The sequence below is a fragment of the Hyaena hyaena genome, unplaced genomic scaffold (genome assembly GCF_003009895.1).
Source record: "Hyaena hyaena isolate Hyena2069 unplaced genomic scaffold, ASM300989v1 scaffold_226, whole genome shotgun sequence".
Classification (NCBI taxonomy): domain Eukaryota; kingdom Metazoa; phylum Chordata; class Mammalia; order Carnivora; family Hyaenidae; genus Hyaena; species Hyaena hyaena.
The window spans coordinates 604,937-625,458 of record NW_024080858.1 but is presented as its reverse complement, the minus strand read 5'-3'; the positions used below and the strand labels follow the sequence as shown (position 1 = coordinate 625,458).

At 42.7% G+C, this 20,522-nt stretch overlaps 1 protein-coding gene across 2 annotated transcripts in view; it reads right to left on the bottom strand.

The window, feature by feature from the left end:
• Positions 1 to 20,106, bottom strand: part of GALNT7 (polypeptide N-acetylgalactosaminyltransferase 7) — a 144,298-nt gene extending 124,192 nt beyond the window's left edge. Inside the window, exon 1 of one of the 2 annotated variants that reach the window (XM_039243234.1) lies at positions 19,240 to 20,106. In XM_039243234.1, coding sequence (XP_039099165.1) covers positions 19,240 to 19,365 — 126 coding nt within the window. In that variant the 5' untranslated portion in view covers positions 19,366 to 20,106. The remainder of the gene's footprint in view (positions 1 to 19,239) is intronic. The other variant, XM_039243233.1, reaches the window with a different exon arrangement.
• Between the last annotated feature and the right edge of the window lie 416 nt (positions 20,107 to 20,522).

Genomic DNA, 20,522 nt, shown 5'->3' with positions numbered 1-20,522 from the left:
GGCATGGATTCCCTGATGACATCATATGGGTCTCTGAAGAGTTGCCAGATCCGTTTGACTATTTATATAAGAGGAAAGAAAAATCTAGCTTTCTGGATTTTTGTGATAGTCAAGTCTATGTTCTAATTGATATAAACACCAAATATCTAGTTAACACCCCTTAAAATTCACAGAGGGCCAACAAAGCCAACTGATAACTGGACCTTTGGTTTGCCCTTCCTGTATTTCCCCAGGGAAGGTTGGGGTGGTGGTAGAAATCACCAGCTTCCCAGCAGGTACCACCCAAAGACCTCCAGAGGCATTTGTGCACACGAAATACAGCATGAAAGCAGTCAAGATGGATGATGTTAATTTTGTACACAGAGAAGTTGCTTGGAACAAAGGAAGAATATCCTTAATTACTACAGGGAGTTTCAAAAGAAAAGGTAGTGCTTTCACTGTAAACTTTATTAGACTCATATTTTAAGAAGCATCGCTCAATCCTGCCTATGCGGAAAAATGTATCCACATAACATACTCAATAGGACTTGGGTTTTATGAAAGTATTTAATTGGTTTGGGGGAAACGGTTTTGATATTTTCATGACCAGAAAGGAGTTTCCAGTAACAGAAACACAATTTATGCACTGGACATCTATTTCCATACGAATGATGATGATCAGTAGGATTTTTCCGCAATTATAAAATACTTACAGTGCCTGAGAATTTGCAACAGAAGTAAAATCATTTTTGATGAATAGAGCAAGATCATCGAGTTGTATCCCACTGGAAAGCAACACAGGGAGCAGGACTGCCAACGTCAGTGTCAGAGGATTAAAGGAGTTCAAGTTTGAGGATTAAGAATGAATGCAGGTCTCACTGCGGGGGTGGGTGGGGGTGGGGTGTCACTACCAGGGGACAACGAGGATTTGTCAACTGAACAAAAGCCACTAGACCAACTTGGATTTCCCTTCTCTAGGACAGTAGGACCAGAGGCTAATGGGCAGAAAACCAAGAGAGCGCTGTGAAACAAGGTCTACCCTCAAGGAACATACAACCAACTGGGGAAACAGTTATGTGCTAACGAGTATTATAGTTATTTGTAACCATGTCCCATAATGAAGAACCTTTCTGATATTAGAGATAGCCGAGCGAACTAAAGTGATTAAAGAAAGCTTCAGAGAGGTAAAACCTGGATCTTGAAGGATGGTAAGATTAAGACAGCTAGAGGAGAACACACCAAACATGAACATGGAAGTCCAGACAGCTAGATTCTTCCTCTGGAGACAGGTATTATCTGTCCACAGGGCATGTGCCAGTAACGTTGCCGAAATAATCCCAACTTTGATTTGGCTATTAGCAAACTCTTTCCTCAGGATGCTAGAGTTCTTTATAGACTGAATCAGTGACCAGGTCAATCTGTGAAAGAGGAGCTAAAAATCTTAAATTTTCTTTCCTATAGGACTTTCCAGAGCTTTTAACATGCTGATGTGCCCTGTGAATCTCTACGTGCAACATTTCTCAACCTTATTGACCCAAGAACCCTTTTAACAGTAACTCCCACTAATGTATCTTGGTTCACAGAACATGGCTCAGAAGTGCTACTTGGTGGTCCTGAATCCAGCCTGAGAGGGTGGACCGTTCTGTCAGACTGTGTTTGAACTCTTGTTCTGTTACCTAGAGGGCCAGGTGAGAGGCAAGGCGTTTATTTCTCTAAGCCACACGTTTCCTCATCTGTAAAATGCCAGACGGTTAAGTTGAGAATGTAAACACACCTAACAGAAGGCATAGTAAGATTTCAATAAAAGTTCCTTATTAGTATTTTCAGACTAGAAGTCCACTCCCATGGTGCTGACCTATTACTATATTATACAAGAATAAACAAAACGTGTGTGGGTGTGTGTGTTTGTGTGTACTTAAAACTAGTTTCAAGGAAAAGAAAGAGCCTTATCACTGCAAAATGACAGGTGGAGTCCAACTATGCAATGACTAAACGAAAGGCAGAATTTTAATTTTTAAATGTTAATATGGACAATAATATTTAAGAAAATCCAGGAGTGGCTGAGGTGAAGCAGCCAGAAGAAAAATTTTTCACAACAGAGACCATAGGAAAAAAGCTAACAAATAAAATTAAGAAAACTATGTATTTCCTAAGCCTCAAAATTAAACCCATGGCAGTGACGGAGATTTCTTAATACTTACCCACTAGGCAGAAGTTTAAAAACTTTGGAATATTCAGCAACCACAGCTCAGAATTAAGTTGTGGACTCTGCTTGGGGGAAGGATAAGGAAGAGACCATGAAAATAAATAACTTCAATACTTGCTCTTCCAGTTTTGTTCTCCCTCAGATCACTTCTTTTGCTTCACTTAATTGGTAGGTTAGCCAGAGGCACTCAAAATTACTTAAACAGCAAAACCCGGGATCAAACCTGGTTTTCTTTCTTTTTTTGTTTTTTAAGGGACAGGTAAGGAAACAACTTTGCAAATATGATGCACGCAACAAGTTAGGATCTGTAATTCCCAGCACTGGTCTTTCCCTCCCCCGCCCCAACGTTCTCTTCCCTTAAACCATCTCAATGCTAAAATAACCAGATCTTAAAAGATGATTTTACCGGGGACCTGGGTAGCTCAGTCAGTTAAGTGTCCAACTTCAGCTCACGTCAGAATCTCACTGTTTGTGAGTTCGAGCCTCACATCAGGTTCTGTGTTGACAGCTCAGAACCTGGAGCCTGCTTCACATTCTGTGTCTCCCCTCTCTCAGCCCCTCCCCTACTCATGCTCTATCTAACATAAAACATAAAAATAAAATAAATTAAAATAAAAGATGACTTTACAAAACAATATAGGTCCTAAAAATAATGTATAAAGTATTTCTACAGAAATAAAAAAGGCAATCCACAAAGTAGTATATATGTAGTCTAGGTCTTCCCTTAAATTTGGTTAAGAAATACACCAAACAGATTATGATAATTAGCTTTGATAAGAAGGATTAGAGGTGATTTTCAGTTTATTTGTTTTCACTTTTTGTATTTTGTATCTGTATTTGTTTTGGGGGGGAGTATATTTTAAAAGTAAACTAAAGCATTTTCCTCTTTCCCTGTTTTAGAACAATTGGTTCTTTGAATGACATAACTTTTTTTTAATTTTTTATTTATTTTTGAGAGAGAGAGAGAGACAGCATGAGCAGGGAAGGGTCAGAGAGAGAGGGAGACACACAGAATATGAAACAGGCTCCAGGCTCTGAGCTAGCTGTCAGCACAGAGCCTGACGCGAGGCTCGAACCCACGAACCGTGAGATCATGACCTGAGCCGAAGTCAGACACTTAACCGACTGAGCCACCCAGGCGCCCCTGAATGACGTAACTTTTAAGGTAAAAGTCACAGTCCAGGAGAGAAGACTCAGCCTTTTTTTTACCTATACTTCAAAACTGTGAATTCATAACAAATTTGTGTAAATATTTTCATTCTTTTAAGTACTCTTGACACTGTGTACAAATTATGCTCATCCAAGAATGGAAAGGGGAAACAAGTGTAAAGCTGCAATTTCAATGCTCTCTTAGGAGCTCTGGTAACCGTAACCTAATGGAAACATAGGAACAAGGCTGCATCCACTTTACAGATGAGGGAAACGAGGCTTGGAGAAGTCAAGTCACTAGGCCAAGTTCACTGAAGCTATCAACAGTATTTACAGCAGGATTTCAACTTTATACAATGACATCAGCTTTTATTTTAAATCCACCAGCTTAGAGGAACTACATACCACACAGTAATTTTAAACATCAATGTAATTTCCCCAAGATATTTAGTGTTTATGGGGATTAAGAGTCACAGTTAATAACCCAATTTTAATGTTTATTTTTGAGAGAGAGAGAGAGAGAGAGAGGCAGCATGAGCAGAGGAGGGGCAGAAAGAGGGAGACAGAATTTGAAGCAGGCTCTAGGCTCTGAGCTGTCACTGCAGAGGCCAAGGAGGGGCTCGAACCCACAAACTGTGAGATCATGACCTGTGCCGAAGTCGATGTTTAACCAACTGAGCTACCCAGGCACCCCTCAAGCGACTGTTTTTTAAAAGAAAAAGAAAAAGTATGTGGTTTTGATCCCTATCTTTCCTACCACCCACTCCCAACACAAATGGTTGTTCCAAACCGTGTCCTTGTGCTATATACAAAGTTCATCCTTTTAGATGACACACCTTCTCTTCTTCCCTTCTCTTCTTCGCACACCATCGGGCTCAAACTCTCCCCCTTCCCTCAAGCTCTGATGAGGAATACTATAATCAACTCGAATGTACCTTCCCTAGGAATCTTTTTTTATTATTAATTATGGACTTAGGTTTTTCAAAATCTCAGGGAGACCGTGGCAAGAAAATACGATGGACGATGATATCAGATTATTCCAAAACCAGGAGACTGCCGACTTTCTCAAACCTAAACAGAGTTGAACTCTCTTACTGGACTCACATGCCGTGTACGTAACAACAGAAACGGTTACAGTTCACAGAACAGTAAAATCAAAGACAGGCAGGCACTAAGGCTTACCAACAAGGAAATAAAAACTTCCCCGACAGCACAGATTTGGCCTCCCTTACTTCCTGATAACTAGCCTAGAGTACAAAATTCTCCATTTAGTATTCCTGAGCTGTAGCTTGAGCTAAATAGCCAACACATTTTAATTCATTCCATTGGCTAAGACAGGAAGCAATGTAGTATTATAAAATCATACAAATGTAGTACCCATATTCTTAAAAGATCAAGGATTTTCTCAGTGAAGAAATCGCAATAATCCAAATCCTAGAGGATATTAGCTTCCCCTCCCCAGAAGGAATTTTTCTATTTTTAATCTTTTTGAGACTGATTCATCTTCGCTCCTAGCAAGAAGTTAGGCATTGAAGAGACATTGTCTTTTCAAGATTCCAGGTGCCATTAAGTGCCCCCATTCACTCTTTAAACCTGTTGAATGAAGTCATACACACTGCTACATGCTTTCACAGAACAGTGAAGAGAATTCAACCAACCTAACTAAGCCTTCTCTGGGCAAGGCAAAGGTGATCTCCAAGTGATAACTGAGCAGAGTGAAACACAGTAAATTTCTCATGCTTTTTACTTTACCACAAACCAGTGAAAGCACGATGGTTTTGGTTTTGATGTTTCTTTTTTTTTGAGTGTCAGTCATCTGACAAATTGAAGACAAATGTCTTTAAATGTACACGGGGGATGTCCTAAACAAAAACAATGAGGAGTATCAGCACTAGCCCACCAATTTAGGAAATAAGTAAATCAAATCTATATCTAAATGGAAGGCACCAGAAATAAATCAGGAACCTGAGTTAATAACTGAGTGAAATTCACACTGTGAATTTTCTGATTTTTTTTTTAACACTTAAACTCTGACAAATGGACCAATGCTTATAGTCATCTGATAAGAGATGAAAGGAATGGAAAAAAGTAGATTGAAACTTCAACTTGCAGAATATTAACATTTCAAAGTATCATCACTATTCTAAATTTTTTTTTCCAAGAAAATGTTCCACTTAGTATTTTAAGTTTGATTTGATTTTCATCACTGCATATATGAGGCTTTTTTTTTTTCTGGTTTTGTTTTTTTTGTTTTTGAGAGAGACAGACAGAGAGAGAGAGAGGCAGAGACAGAGAGACAGAGACAAAGGAAGACAGAGAATCCTAAGCAGTCCTATGCTGTCAGCACAGAGCTGGACACAAGCCTCCAATTCACAATCTGAGAATATGACCTGAGCTGAAATCAAGAGTCTGATGCTTAACTGAGCCACCCAGGTGCTCCTATAAGGCAATTTTTAAATAAAGTCCATGCTCAACAAGGGAAATCTGCCATCCTCTGACAGAAACCAATCTCCTGCATGAAAACCAAGACTCTAATTTTTCTTTCATTCCTTGTCAATATTCACAAAATGCAACAGCTTCATCAGCATTTTGTTACAAGGAGACAATGCAAGCGGAACTGTGGGTAGGGGCGTCTAGGAATTACAGAAATAGCAACAAGTTGGTTTTAAGCTCATTATCTCTATTTTAGAAATGAAATTTTATTCTTTCATTAGGGCTGACTCACCACAAGAGGTACAGGTATGATAAAGGACTGTGAGGCTTAGTTATCTTAAATTAAAAAGATGTGGGTACCTTCAGAAAATGTAACCTGTGTGTTAGAAAACTATCAGGAAGCTGCTGGCTTCATTCAGAAGCAGCATGCTGTGAGCCCAAATGGCAGGCTTGGTTTTTCTAGCTACCCTGAGGTCAATAAAATATATGGCCGACCTTTATAACCTTGAAGGAATCATTCTCACATAGGCACCCACTGGGACCCAAAGAAATGGACCAACTGCTCAACTAATGCCTCATAATCAGGTCCCAAGGGAGAAAAAAATAGACTTCAGTTATTTTCATAAAGAATTGAAAGAAAATGGTAGGGAAGTTACTGCGATTCATTAGAAAATAATACTGAATATATATATTGCCTTTACTGTTATCTTAAGTTTTCTAGATTAAAAATCTATTCCTTAATGGCCACTTAGAATTTCCTTTGAGCTACTTTTTCTTCATTTCATCAGCCCTTCTAAGCCATAAATCCTTGCACAATAAATATATTTGCTTTTAAACACAAGCACCTGTTATTTAAGCTGAAGAAGTAGATGCAAATGAGTACACGTTTCACACCGCTCACTTTATCTTCAGGAAGTGAATTTTGCCAACACCAAGCAAAGATTTTAACATTTACTTTTCTCTTGGTGTTACAAGTTAATTGAGCAGAGGTCATGGATGATAACTGCCCCTTACGAAACATGATCGTACCACGGCGGAACTATTTATTACACTCTCCGGCTGGGATGGGCTTCAGTTTAGTCACAGGTGTAGGCTGCTCAGGCAAGAGTGGCTGGCACATTTCCTGTGGCAGTAATTCATGGAGAGTAAAATGAAGCCACGTTCATTAAAACCTTGCTCAGATTTCAAAGAGGATGCTGCAAAAAATGAGAATACCCACGTGGTATAGACTTATTTTGACCCACACTTCAGATAATGCCAGCTTTTAAGCTAAGAAAAGAGCATGATCTGGGAAAAGGTGTGGTATTTTGGGTACAAATATTACCTTTGCAGGTTTGATACCACTCTTCAAAACTGTCAGTTACCAACTGTGATCACAGGTACTCTACATTTATTTTAAAACAGAAGTTCTACACACCATGGTTTAGAGTCTAAATGTTAACCACAATAAAGAGAGTAGGTTATCCTAACTTCCTACAGAAAACGTATTTCTTTAAAATACTGAGGCATTTGGAAATCACCCTATCTTAGCACATTTAAAAAAATTTTTTTTTAATTTATTTCTGAGAAAGAGAGAGACAGACAGAAAGCATAAGCAGGGGAGGGTCAGAGAGAGGGGGAGATACAGAATCTGAAGCAGGCTCCAGGCTCTGAGCTAGCTGTCAGCACAGAGCCCGACGTGGGCCTCGAACCCACGAACCATGAGATCATGACCTCAGCCGAAGTCGGACACTCAACCGACTGAGCCACCCAGGCGCCCCTAGCACATTTTTTTAGAAGAGAGAATTTCAGAAAACTATTTACGAGAAGTATTTTTCTCTTTGCCACCCACCAGGATCTCCCTGAACTGTAAGCAAATTTAATTGACCACTACCACAATGGCTCTCCCCCAGTCTTTTATAAACACTGGACTTCAAATTTCCTCTGAGACCATCACACGGAGAGCAACAGTAAATGAAACTACATGCCTATATTTCCCCATTCCACCAACCCTTTGCTTAAATGTTAAGATGTAATTATGTATTTTAAATGATCAAAATTTCCAATTTTGACAGTGATCTTTTAGTTTAAAAAAACACTCAACAGTGGTTAAAAAAAAAATCTGCACGTGTAAAGTAGTTAAGATTTTAGTCATTTCCATTCCATTACTCTAAAAAGCACTTTGTAGTCATTTATTCTGTACCATAATTGAGAGCTTATTTGCCAAAAATCTAATGGATTTTTTATTCATTTTAAATCACCCTGGCAAGAGTTAGCAGACTTTTGAACAGGAGGTTTTAAATGCTTTCTTTCAAAAGAAAAGATGTAAAACCCTGCAAACAGACTGTAAAGGTAACAAATACTGACTTACATGGGAGATACCTTACTGTATTAGAGATTGAAAGACTAATCCTATCGGATTAAATTTTAAGAAGCGTAATGATCAAATTGTCTAATAAGAATTGTCTAGTGTTGTATGCACTAAATTCTACACCAGAAACCAATTTTACCACATATGTTAACTAACTAGAATTGAAATAAAAACTTGAAGAAAAAAAAAAAAAAGAATCGCATAGCAAAATATTCAATTGCCAGAGAGGTTTGGATGGAAGTCCTCCCAAGCAAGCATAATTAAAACCTATACTTAATTAGCCAACTATTTCAGAAAATGGCTGAAGACAAGTTTTGAAATGCCTCAGGCGAACCTTTGACTGCATCGGTACATGAGCTGTTACTTGCAAAAAACAAAAAAAATTAAAAAAAACCCAACAACACTCCATCCAGTTGGTATAATATATTGCATGGTAAAATTTTCAAAGCAAGTATCTCACAGATACGTATTTGTCATAGCGGCATTTAACAATCAAGCAAACAAAAAAATTTTCACGGGTTTAACCCTACTAGATTTTTCCGGAGTCAGTTTTGAAATGTTTATACAACTGACTAATAAACTATATAGCTCAAAAGAAATGGAACCCACAGATCATGCTTCTTCCCAAGTTTCTGCATCTGAACATCTTTCTGCAGATATCTTTGATACAATCTGGCAAAACGAAATTTACGTGACTCACTTCAGTGTACTGATCATTTTTGGTTTTTGCAAGGGATTTAAGGGAATGATTTTTCCAATAACAGAAGCTAATAAAATGTATAGGAGATATTTACTTGAAATTCAACAGAATAAAGTTTAAAACGCAGTAGTTAAGTGCTGACAAAGAACCTCTACAGCACTTCAAATATCATGACCTAAGGACTATTTTTAGAATATAAATTGTACCTTATTCTATTTTTTTTTCTAGTTAGCCTTTCTAAAAAATGTATCAGAAATTCTCAGAAACAAAGATATTGTATTGATATTACTTCAACAAGTGTTAATTCTTAAGATTCTATGAAACTGTTCAAAAGGGTCTCTTACTAGTGTAAGAATTATGAATCTGGGACTACTGTTTCACTTCAACAGCTAGACTCAATGGGTTAGTTTGAAATCAAGGGTTCTAGCCGGAGGAGTCAGGCATTTATACAATTGTAAAAGCTATTTGCAAACCTTGCTCACATCAAAGAATATCTTATCACTCTGTGTATGTGTGTGCATGTTGTGTGTGTGTGTGTGATGTTTCTATTAAAAAGAAAATCAAGTCAAAGGATAATTACAGTCTAAAAAAATAAAAAGCATGGTACACCCAACTTCTCATAAGAGCAATAAAAAAAAAGCTTAGGCAATTTCTCAGTTAATATCTACTTAAGAGTTACTCTTCAACATCAATTCTTCCTAGAAAGTGTACACATTCACTACTGTGAATACACAGTAGTTTTTGAAGCACTTCAATACTGAAGTGCTAATGCATATTGTAAAAATATTTTATAAAGGTAAGAGCTACAAATGCTAAAATTATGTTTAAGCCAGATCATCATTAAGCATGTAAGTTTCCTATTCAAGAAAAGTAGCCTACCTCTTGAGGCCCAAATGTATTCTTAAACCCAGGGACTCAATGAAAGATTAAAAAATGATTAGGTCATTTATTTTATTCTCCTACAGAACTGCTCCCAACAGGATGTGATTTAATTTTAATTCACCCAGTTTAAAATATCCTTGGTAATAACAAATTCCAATCGCTTTGCTTGGAAGCCTATTAGCAGACTAGTTGATATTGATATAATACTGCAGTTAATTGTACCTTCTAGATTTGGGAAACCGGGCTGCTCCGTAGCAATTCTATAAACCTAATTAGATAATGCAAAGTTAATTTTTTTCCCTCAAGTTGCAGTGTACCAGTTCTTATACTCAGTGAACTGAATCAAGTCTCCCTGTCGGCATGTTTAAATGCTTCTCAGGAGTAACGCTTTAAAATGCTACCAAGCCCAGAAGGGAATTTATAATGGAGCAGAAATGAGAACATTTCTCATTTTGAAATATTCAGGATTCTTAGCAAATGAGACAACTGGAAGCTAGTCCTTCCCTCTCCAAAGCAGCCTAAGCCCTGGGTAACTAACTGCAGTGCACGTTACTGAAACTGAAAGCACATGGCTTTCGGGATCACAGGACTGAATTAGAATTAAACAGTGGAAGTCACTGTAAAAAACACATGTTACCTGAAATGCTGAGCGGGCAATTTTGCTATTCGTTTTGTTTCTTTAGTTATATAGCGGGCAAATTAATGTATGGACAACTAAAAACTTCCATGGATAATATTCCATGGATAAAGTTTCTTTTCCAACTTTAAATATTAAAATGCTGTTCTGGTCACAGCTTTATAGAAATTACCAGATTTTGGACCAGAAAAGGGCAAAAAATGCCTACTATGAATTATGATCATTTTAATATAATGCGCACAGTATAGAAGTATATATTACCACAGCCACATGATTTTGGTTTAGCTTAAAATATATATGTACAGATGTGCCTGAATACACACACAGTGGGGGAGGGGTGTCGGGAGGCACCTAATTAAGGCAGAACATATTTAATCCAAAAGGTCTCAAGTTCTTCTTTGATAGTTAAGGTTCTCTAATAAAACCCTTCCTCTTCTTTTGGTATCTTTCTTCTAGTCAAGGTGATTATTCACAAGACACTCAAACTGGTTTTCTCCTGAGCCAGTTTTCCTGGGTCATCATATTTACGGAGATGCCAATGAAGAGGCTGCTGCAGCCCCTCCCTAGCTAGACCCAAGGACTAGGTACCGGTTAGTACCTGGCAGGTAACTAGTCACTGGTAGTTAGTGCTGGCAGGTCCATGTGCTTCCACATGCACTGTGGCATTCTTAATTGTGATGGATTCTTGCTCAAATGTTGCAATATTTGAAATTGCTGACGGTCCTGCCCTTAAACTCTCTTTGCCCAGGTTTTCTGCAGGGCAATATTCTCTAAATCATTCTAGTTCAGCCTATGCCTCCTTTCATCCCGCTCCCTCCCAGGACCTGAAGGAAGGCATTTTCCAGATTTCTTTATTTCCTACCCATGTTTTTCTCCCCTAGCCATACATACGCCCTTCATTTACCAATCTAGCCCTCAGGATTCGGACATATCCTTGACAATGATCTGCATACTTTGCGTCCAGTCCTGATCCTATTCTGAACTCCATATACCTGGTAGACACAGCCTACAAAATATTACATGCCCCTCCCCGCTAAAAACACCGCATGCCCAAACCAAACCAAAGTTTTTGTGTTACAGCCTCCAAATCAACACAGCCTCTAGACCAGCGCTTCTCAAAACATGATCCCTGGCCCAGCAACCAGGGAACTAGTTACAAATGCAAATTCTCTGCCCCACCTCAGACCTACTGATTCTAGACAGGAGGCAAGTACTTTAACACACCCTGTAGGTGAGGTGAGGTCTACTGAAATTTGAGAACTACTGCTTTAGACAGTTCTCTTCCTAAAGGCATCAGCATTCTCCCCTTCTCAGTCCATCCAGAGGGTTCCTCCTCCCACCAGTTACATACCAGCTAAGTCTACTTTCATAATCTCTCTCCTCTTATTCATCATCTTATTCCCTCTACCTTAGGCCTCATCGTGTCCTATGAGACTTTTCTCTCCTCACTGAAATCCAGCCTACACTGTTTCTAGGTTATTCCCCAAAGTCTAGCTCTAGCCATTCACAATATTTCGTCTTCCAGGTTTAGATTCTGTTGGTCTTTCTAGGGTTCTCTCTCTCCCATTCTTCCACGCCCGAATCCCATCTTCTAGCCACGTACTCCCCAGGATTTGCTTCAATCCTTCACACCTTTGCACATACCATTCCTCTAGCCTCACACACTTGTCCCTCCAACGTGCCATTTCTAAGGGGCTGGCTGCATCCAGCCTCACAGACTAGATGCAGCCTTCTCTGTGATCCCACAGAACCCAGTGGACATAGCTAATACAGTTCTTGCCTCACCACTGCAACCTGTTGCCAAAAAAGTCATTATTCATTTTGTTTATCTAGGATCACACACTGTAAGTGAGAGGGACGTACAATTTATCACCCAAGCCAGGGCCCTGCTTACATCTGGAAGATTATCAAGTACTGTACTCCCTTTAAACTCACCATGCTCTAGTCCTATTGGCCTTCAATTTCTCATACATTATAGCCTCGTTCCAACCTCAGGGGCTTTGCACTTCCTGTTCCATCTGCCTAGGATGTTCTTCCCTCAGAATCACATTAGAGACTTATTCTTTGGGCCTCAGTTCAGCCACTGCCCCCTGACCTTCCCTGCATGGTCCCCATGCCCCTTTCTTCTTCATGTTATCCTGTATGGTCTTCAACGTTTCTATTTGAAATTGCCTCTCTACTGTCTCTATGTCTCCCTTTCAATGTAGTACACTTGAGCAAGTCTACCTTGTTAAATCTGTGGTGTTTGGTCAGAAGGCATCACTCTGAAGTCCCAAAACAGATGAAATCTGGCTCTACAGCTCACTAAATAAATGACCTTGAGCAAAGAGCTCACCTCTCTAACTCAGTGGTCTCCTCCAAAAAGTGATGATGACATTGGACTTGCATTAGAGAGCTGTTGTTACAATTAAACAGCATAATATAGGTAGAAGCCTCCCTGGAACAAAGTATTCAAGGTATGTTATCTCTTGTTGGTTATTATCACTGCTACTATTACTTGCTACTCAATGGTATCTCCAATGCCTAGAGTAATCGATGGTACTTAGTAGACACGCAACAAATATTTGAAATACTTGAGTGAATTAATGAATTGAGAGCTGATAAGTAAATGGATGTCACCACCCCCTCTACTTCAAGCTTTCCAAAAAACTTCTCTAAGTGTTGAATTAATGACACCCCAATCCAGTTCCTTGGTCTACCTACCATTTAATTCCCTTCAAAATGTGGCCCAAGCTTACTTTCCCAGCCTGAACTTCCACCACTTTTCTCCGGTAACACCAGACTTTTTTCTGGTCTCACCATATTCTTTCAGTATAGAATATTCTTCCCTGCATCTCTCCAAGTCCCACTGCCACCCAGGTCTGGCCAAACACCATGCTCCTACCTCTTGCTTCTGAAAACCCCACCTCCCCCAGCAGTGTAAGAACTTCCTTTTTTATGACTGTTACACACTCACACAGATGATCTCACTTATAAGAGGAGATCTGAGTCTGTGTCCATCTCCATCTCTCCATCCCCAGTGCTCAGCCCAGTGCCTTGTGGAAAGAAAGTCCTCAATATTATTTTGAGCAAGTGGATGGTTGGAAGTGGAGAGCCTCTGTAAAAAGTCCCAACCTTATATATCAAAAGAAAATGGCTATTATTACAGACATAACACCTACTGTGTGGTTATCAGGTCAAGATCTGAGTAGCATCTTTATTATGTCAATACATTGTACTTCCTCCACTATAAAGCATCTCCAATGTCTAGAGCCACAGATGGCATTTAGTGAACACTCAATAAATATGTGACATTTGTTGACTGAATGACTCATGATAATAAAAATATATTTCCTTTCTTACAAAGGATTCTGTCCACATGCTAATATGTATTTCACCCTTTTGTCCATCCCCCCTTCCACCATACAAAATCCAACAATAAAATCATTTCTTCCGTAGACTCAAGCTAGGACCCTTTTATCTTAGAAATTCTAAATTCTTAATTTAACCACTTCTCTCCTTATGCCGAATTGTATATTCATTCCTCAGGGATGAAAAGTCAGAATTCAAAACACAAAGATCTAGGTGGAAGTAATCACAATCATATTCCAACATTTAAGAGCCACTCAAATCTTGTTGTTCTTCTAACTTGAGCTGGAATTTACAAATATTCTGTTTACAAATGGTCCAAGCTCAGAATTGTGATTTTCATTCATGATGCATTATTTTGTTTCTCCTTCTATCTCCAATTTACGATTGGCTGATATAACACAGCTTATACTAAAACCAAATCGTAGCCTACACCTTACCTCCCGTTCCATGCAGCCAGTCGCAGTCACAAAATAGTTACGCAAATTCAACTGCTATTTACCAGTTTTCATTCTTCCCTTTCTAATAATTGTGCACTCCCGGGATGACTACTCTCCACCTACTGATTTGGCTATTAACAAAACATTCTGTGACAACTCTTAGTGTTTCCTTATACCGCTACCTACCGGATTAAGGAAGGAAAAAAGAAAGAAACGAAGCCATGCGACTATTGCATCCTTTTCTAGGATGCAGATTCCTTTACAGCAGGGACTTTTATCTGAGGTAAAAGTCCTGGAAGAGGACACCTCTCCTGGAAGAGAGGTGAAGACTGTGGTAGCAACAGGATTGATGCCTGAACTTTGACCACTGGGTGGCCAACACTTCTACAAAATCCACAGATTTAGAATTCTTAGGAATTTGCATTTCTATGGTGTTGAGGCCTAAGCGGGGGAGACATAAATGAATGCTTCAGCACCTTGGTAGATGGGGCAGATACTCCATGCGCTACCCACAAGAAACAGAAATCCTGGCTTCCAGGAACTCAGTCAGTGGTTCACAGGGAGATGTGAAAGCTTCTGATTCTCCACCCAGAAGAAAGGACATGTACATAAAAGTCTGTTAATTTCAGGAGGTCTATAAACCCCAGATTTCTTAGTCTTGGTAACGTGGGAGTTTTTATTGCAGGTATGGAGGGAGGACAGCAAAAGAGAACAAAAACCATGCCCGAGGCTTTTCCACTGGGGAAGTAAGAGGAAGGTGACCACTTAAGACACTACACTTCTCCTAAGTGATAGCTCCATTCCTAATAACATAAATGGAGCTTTCATTTGAAATAAAATCTTAAGGTCAAGGGCAGTTTTTCAGGTTGCAACCAATCATCACAGAGATAAAAGGGTCTGGTTAAAGGCAGAACTTGACTGTGACTGGGTAATCAATTCAGTCACTTCTCATTTAAGCAACCCTTCTTTCAAAGGGTCTTAGCTTGCTTATCACCTAACAGCTCTCAGCCTAGGGATGATTCCTGAATTAGCCCTACTATGCAGGCTCTAAACCTAAGTGGCATTAGTGGTTTGACTAAGGTAACATTTGTGTATATAAAGAATCATCAGTATACCTGCAGCTTCTCATCAGCACTGAATTTGCTGTAATAAAACCACTGAAGATTTCTCAGTATTCCATTACAAACCTTTATTGTCAGAGGCTTATGATTCAACTTTAAACACTCAGGGCTAAAACCTGGGATATAGGGTCCGGATATACTATAATTTATTTAATTAAAGGAAAGCTCTGCACTTTGCAAGTATTAAACAGATGGTCTTAATAATGCTGACCTGAAACTAGCCAGAAGACAAAGCCTGAAATAAGCCTTCCCATCACCATAAAATAGAAAATACATGAGTGTTTGTCCTCAGAACTTTGTATAGAAGATAATCTATCATTCTACACCTCCTGACACTTTCTTCTCCCCTCCCACAACCAATCACCTAGCCCTGACACCTCTGCATCTTTAATAGCTCTTGAATCAATTCTCTACTTCCACTGTCACCCAGCCAAGCCAAGCAATATCATGTCCCACCTGAACTATTATAACCTCCAACAGGACTCCTACTATCTGCTTTTGCTCAAATCAATTCCTACTTCCTGCAGGCAACCAGAATGATCTTTCCAAAACACAAATCTGATCACTGTCTCCCCTACTTAAAAATGCTTCGATGGCTTCCTGTGGCTCTAAAGACCTAATCTTTAGCAGGTCTACAAGACCCATACTACCTTTGCATCCTCACTCCACCTCTCCTCTCACAATGTTCTAATTATACTGGTCTTCTTCCAGTCCCTCAGTTCACCATAATACCTCCTACCTCAGGACCTTTGCACATACTTCTTCCTCTCAGGAGTGCCCTCCTCCCACATCAGATCAACAACTTCTGTTCAAATCTTCAGATTTCAACTTAAAAGTCATTTCTTCAGGTAAGACTTTTATGATCAAGTTCCTATTTTCTTATCCTCAATGACTTTTCTTCACAGCATGTAGTATTAATTTTTATCTGCATATTTGTGGACTCTTGGCTAACGTGGGGTTTTTCCCCCACAAAGCTGTAAATCTAGAAGCATATTTCCTCAACACTAGTACACAGTGGGCACTCAAAAATGTTTGTTAAATAAGTCAAACACAACAGAGTACAATTTGAACAGTAAGATCATCTTTCACATCATTCACCTCAGAGAAACAGCAAAAGGCCTAGAGATAGGAAGGAAATAAGAAATGGGTTTCTCAGGGCACATAGGTGGCTCAGTTGGTGGAGTGACTGACTTCAGCTCAGGTCAGGATCTTGCAGTTCAAGAGTTCGAGCCCCGTGTCGGGCTCTGTGCTGACAGCTCAGAGTCTGGAGCCTGCTTTGGATTCTGTGTCTCCCTCTCTGTGCCCCTTGCCCACTTACACGCTATCTCTCTGTGTCTCAAAAGTAAACATTAAAAACATATTTTAAAAAAAGAAATAGGTCTCTCATCCTGACTGTGGGTAATGTGTTTTGTAATAATGACCTCATCAGTAAGACAGACATAAAATAGTCCAGGTTAAAAAAAAAAAACAACCCAGATTGCTATAGACTTTATTGCCTAGAACACTGAAAGTACGAGACAAAAAATGGCACAGGGTGGAGCCATGAGAACAAGCTTGCCAGAGTAGAGGCAGAACCTTTATTCGGTAGATTGTTCTAGCCTATTTCAAGCCATTTATAGGGATCCAAAGAGCCCACATATGGATCAGCATTAAAGGAGAGGCAGGTGTCTCACAGTGGGTGGAGACGTCTGCAATCTTAATCAAAGGAAAGGAAACAGAAGGGGGAAGGGAAACTCGGGAGTCAAAAGCTGAGTACTTGGCAGAATCTTCCCCAAAAGAAATGTTCTTCTAGTGCTAGATCTCAGAAGTTCTTAGGACAGTTCTTAGTAAAAGGAGGCAGAAGTCCCTTGTTTACATTCTTAATGATTTATAAGCTACACCTTAAATTGCTTAGTTAACATTTGCCTGTAAAATTAATAAAATGGTTTGGCTTTCCTGAGACACAAGCATTCTTTTCAATGTTAATTACATTTAAGAGTCTTAATAAGCTAGCTTCTGTCTTTGGCAAATGATAGAAATTACGCTGGACTCAGTGACAAACTATCAAGTAAGCTGGACCAAAAGTCAAGATATCACCACCTGCTACTGAGTGATTAGCATCGAGGGTGGGCAATTATATAGCCACTGTAATAACGTATTTCAAAAGAGACAGGCTTTAGTACAGATGCTCCACCACCTCTTTAAAAGACCGGTCATCCGAACTGCAGGGCATTCTGAATATGGCAAGTTTTGTCAAACTTCCCTCAGTTTCTCTCCCCGAAAATGGGGCTTTAACCTTTCTAGCTCTCTGAAGAAAAAAACAAAACCAAAAAGGCCACTGCAATATTCAGTCATCCTTTGTCAATCATTTTGAATGCAAAAGCAAAGAGAGGTCACCATCAGTCCATGAAGACAATGAAACCACAAAAGTACCACGAAAACTTGGTACTTTGAGTTACCATTAACTTCGATGATTTAGATGAGCATCCACTCTAGATACCATAAAGAGATTCCGCTGCAGTAAAGTCTAAAAAATACTAAAACTTAGAAGAGTAAATCTAATTTCATCATATGGGGAGAAACTGATAAGGAAATCTACTCCTAGCATTCTTTTTCTTCAAAGAGTGCCTTCACACTCAACTTCTGACGCTGTTAGTGCTAAGTAAAGTTAATAAAGGAGATCACACAGCCGCAAGTAGGTACTATTTACTACAGAGCACATCTGCTCCCAAGGCCCCTGGGTCGCTCCCGTGGCCCTGAACTCTCCACGCTGTCTTACCCCCAAGGGCAACTGGCCCAGGGGGCTCTCCGGGCTCCAGGATGAGGAACGAGGGGGGGTATGACCGGTTACCTTCGGGGAGCGGATGAGGCCGGGGGCCGAGGCCGGTATGCAGCCAACCAGCTGGGTCGGCGAAGCAGCAGTCGCCGCGGCCCCTTCCCCGCGCCGCTCGCGGTAACTAACGTTCCGAGGCGCCTGACTAAACCCTCAAAAGCAATTCAGTGTCAAGGCTAACACTCGCGCCTCGGGCGGCAGACAAATGCGTCCCAGCGGAGAAGCAGGGAGCTTCGCGCCGCGGCGCCCCTCGGCGTCGGGCTGGGCGAGCGGGCAGCCAGCCGACGCCAAGCGGCGGGGCGCCGGCACAAGTTAGTTTTCCGGCCCGAGCAGCCCTGCCACAGCCCGGGATGAGGAACCGGCCCCACGTCCCGCGGACAGAGGCGCCGGGAGCGAGCTGGGGGGGATGGAGGGGGGAGGGCGACGCCGCTCAGGAAGAAGGGGCTTCCCCCGCGCGGTGTGGACCGCGGCAGAGACGCCCCCTCAGCCACCTGGGGCCAACCGTCCCTCTCCTGGCCGGGGAAGCGAGAGGAAGGGCCGGTCCAGGGCGAGGCCTCCGCCGCACATCGCACCCCGTCTCCCCGCCACCCGAGTTGGGAGGGGGAGGCGGCGCTCTCCGTACGAGTCGGAGGCGGGGCGCCATCTCCCTCCCACTCCCGGCAGGCAGGCGGGCCGGGGGAGCCCGGGGCTGCGAGCATCCCGGACGGGCGGTGGCGGGAGGGAAGGCTGCACCGAGGGGCCTGGTCCCGAACGGCGGTGACGGTGGCGGCAGCAACTCGCCTCCTTCGGGCCTGCACGCGCCACAGGCCGCAGCCTGGACCAACCCCGCGTCCCCCGGCCGCGACCGCGGCGATCCCCGCGCCGAGGGGTCGGGGGTCGGGCGGCCGCGGCCCCCGCTCCGCCCCGCAGTCCCGGCGTGGAGCGCGGCCGCCGCCAGCGGAGCCCCGGGGCGGGGAAGCGCTGGAGGAAGGGGCGGCGAGGGGGCGGGCCGGCGGCTGGTAGCTGGGGACCCGGCGCGCGGGGCTCAACGCCCCAGATCGGCCCGCGCCGCGCCAGCACCACCTGCGGAGCTGCGGCGCAACGCCGCGCCCCGACCCCGCCGCCCCTGCTCCCGCCACGCGCGCGCGCAAACAAAACAAGTTGCAGGTCGCCGCCGCCGGAGGGGGCGGGCGGGTCACTCACCCTCATCCTGCTCAGCGGGCTTGGGTCGTCCGGCCGCGGGGACAGGGAAGACCAGAGGACTACTAGCCCCAGGAAGCTTCCCACCACCAGTAAACTGCGTAAGATGAACCCAATCTTCAGCCTCATCTTCCTCCGCCGGCGAGAGACACAGAGCCCGGCGCAGCCGCCGCCACAGCTCTCCCCTCCCTCCTTCCCCCTCCTCCGGCTCTCCACCTCCTCCCTCCCCCACCCCTACAGCCTCGGCTGCCGCCCTCTCCGCTGCCTGCCCTTTCCAGCTCCAGATCCGGAACTCCCCTTGGCTCTACCTTCCCCCGGGCTCTTCCCTCCGCCCCCTCCCCGCGGCTCGCCGGCTCGGACCGCGCTCCGCCGCCGCCGCTCCCCCCTCCCTCCGGCGGCCTCCGCAGAGCTCCAACCGACCCCTGTGCCTCGCTCCTCGCTCTTCCAAGCTTCCTTTCCGTGCACCTACCCCCTTCCCGGTCCGCAGCCCCCTTCTTCTCTCGCCACTGTGCCCAAGAACCCCCTTCACAATTCCCTGTTACCCTAGAACTAACTTACACTTTCCCCAGGTCTGGTCCTTAGCCTTTGCCCCACGGCTCAGCTCTTAAAGCTTCCAGATTCCCAAACTTTTGGTTTAATTATGGGCCATAACTCTGTCCTTACCACCCGTGCCCTCCACGATCCCCCGTCCCGCAGCCACCCCCTCCCCCTACGCGCGGAGGACTGGGAGCCGCTCTCGGCCGCCCCTCCCTTTCTCACACCCACTACCCGGAGACCCCTGCCGCAAGGCTTGCAGGAAGCAAACCAGGAAGTCAGGGCTACCGCTGCCGCAGCAGCAGCTCCACGTGGCTGATTTATAGCTGGGAGGGTTTTTTCTTATTGATTGTTCTTGCTTTTTAAAAGCACGACTCCTCAAGGAGGTGGATTTGTAACCGAAAGGCCCAAGTGTGATGTGCAAATATCACTGGACTGGAGGGACTCACTCGGAAAGCCAATATTTCACTTTCTCTAGAGCTAATTGGAAGGAAGCCAGCCTCGTGCTAATAGATAATATCAACCTGGTTTATGGGCGGTTTGTATTCCGAGGACGAGGATTTAGGGTTTTTTAAACAATGCTCTACCCTCAGTGCCTCCCTTCAGACCTGACTTTTGCCACTTGATGGAGATTCCTTGATTTTTGTTTTTCAACCCCTTTTCCTGATTTACACAGGAAAAGATATTGACAAATGTTTAGCTAAATGCCTCACTCTGAGGGAATAATTGTGTACCCACATCTCCCAATAAAG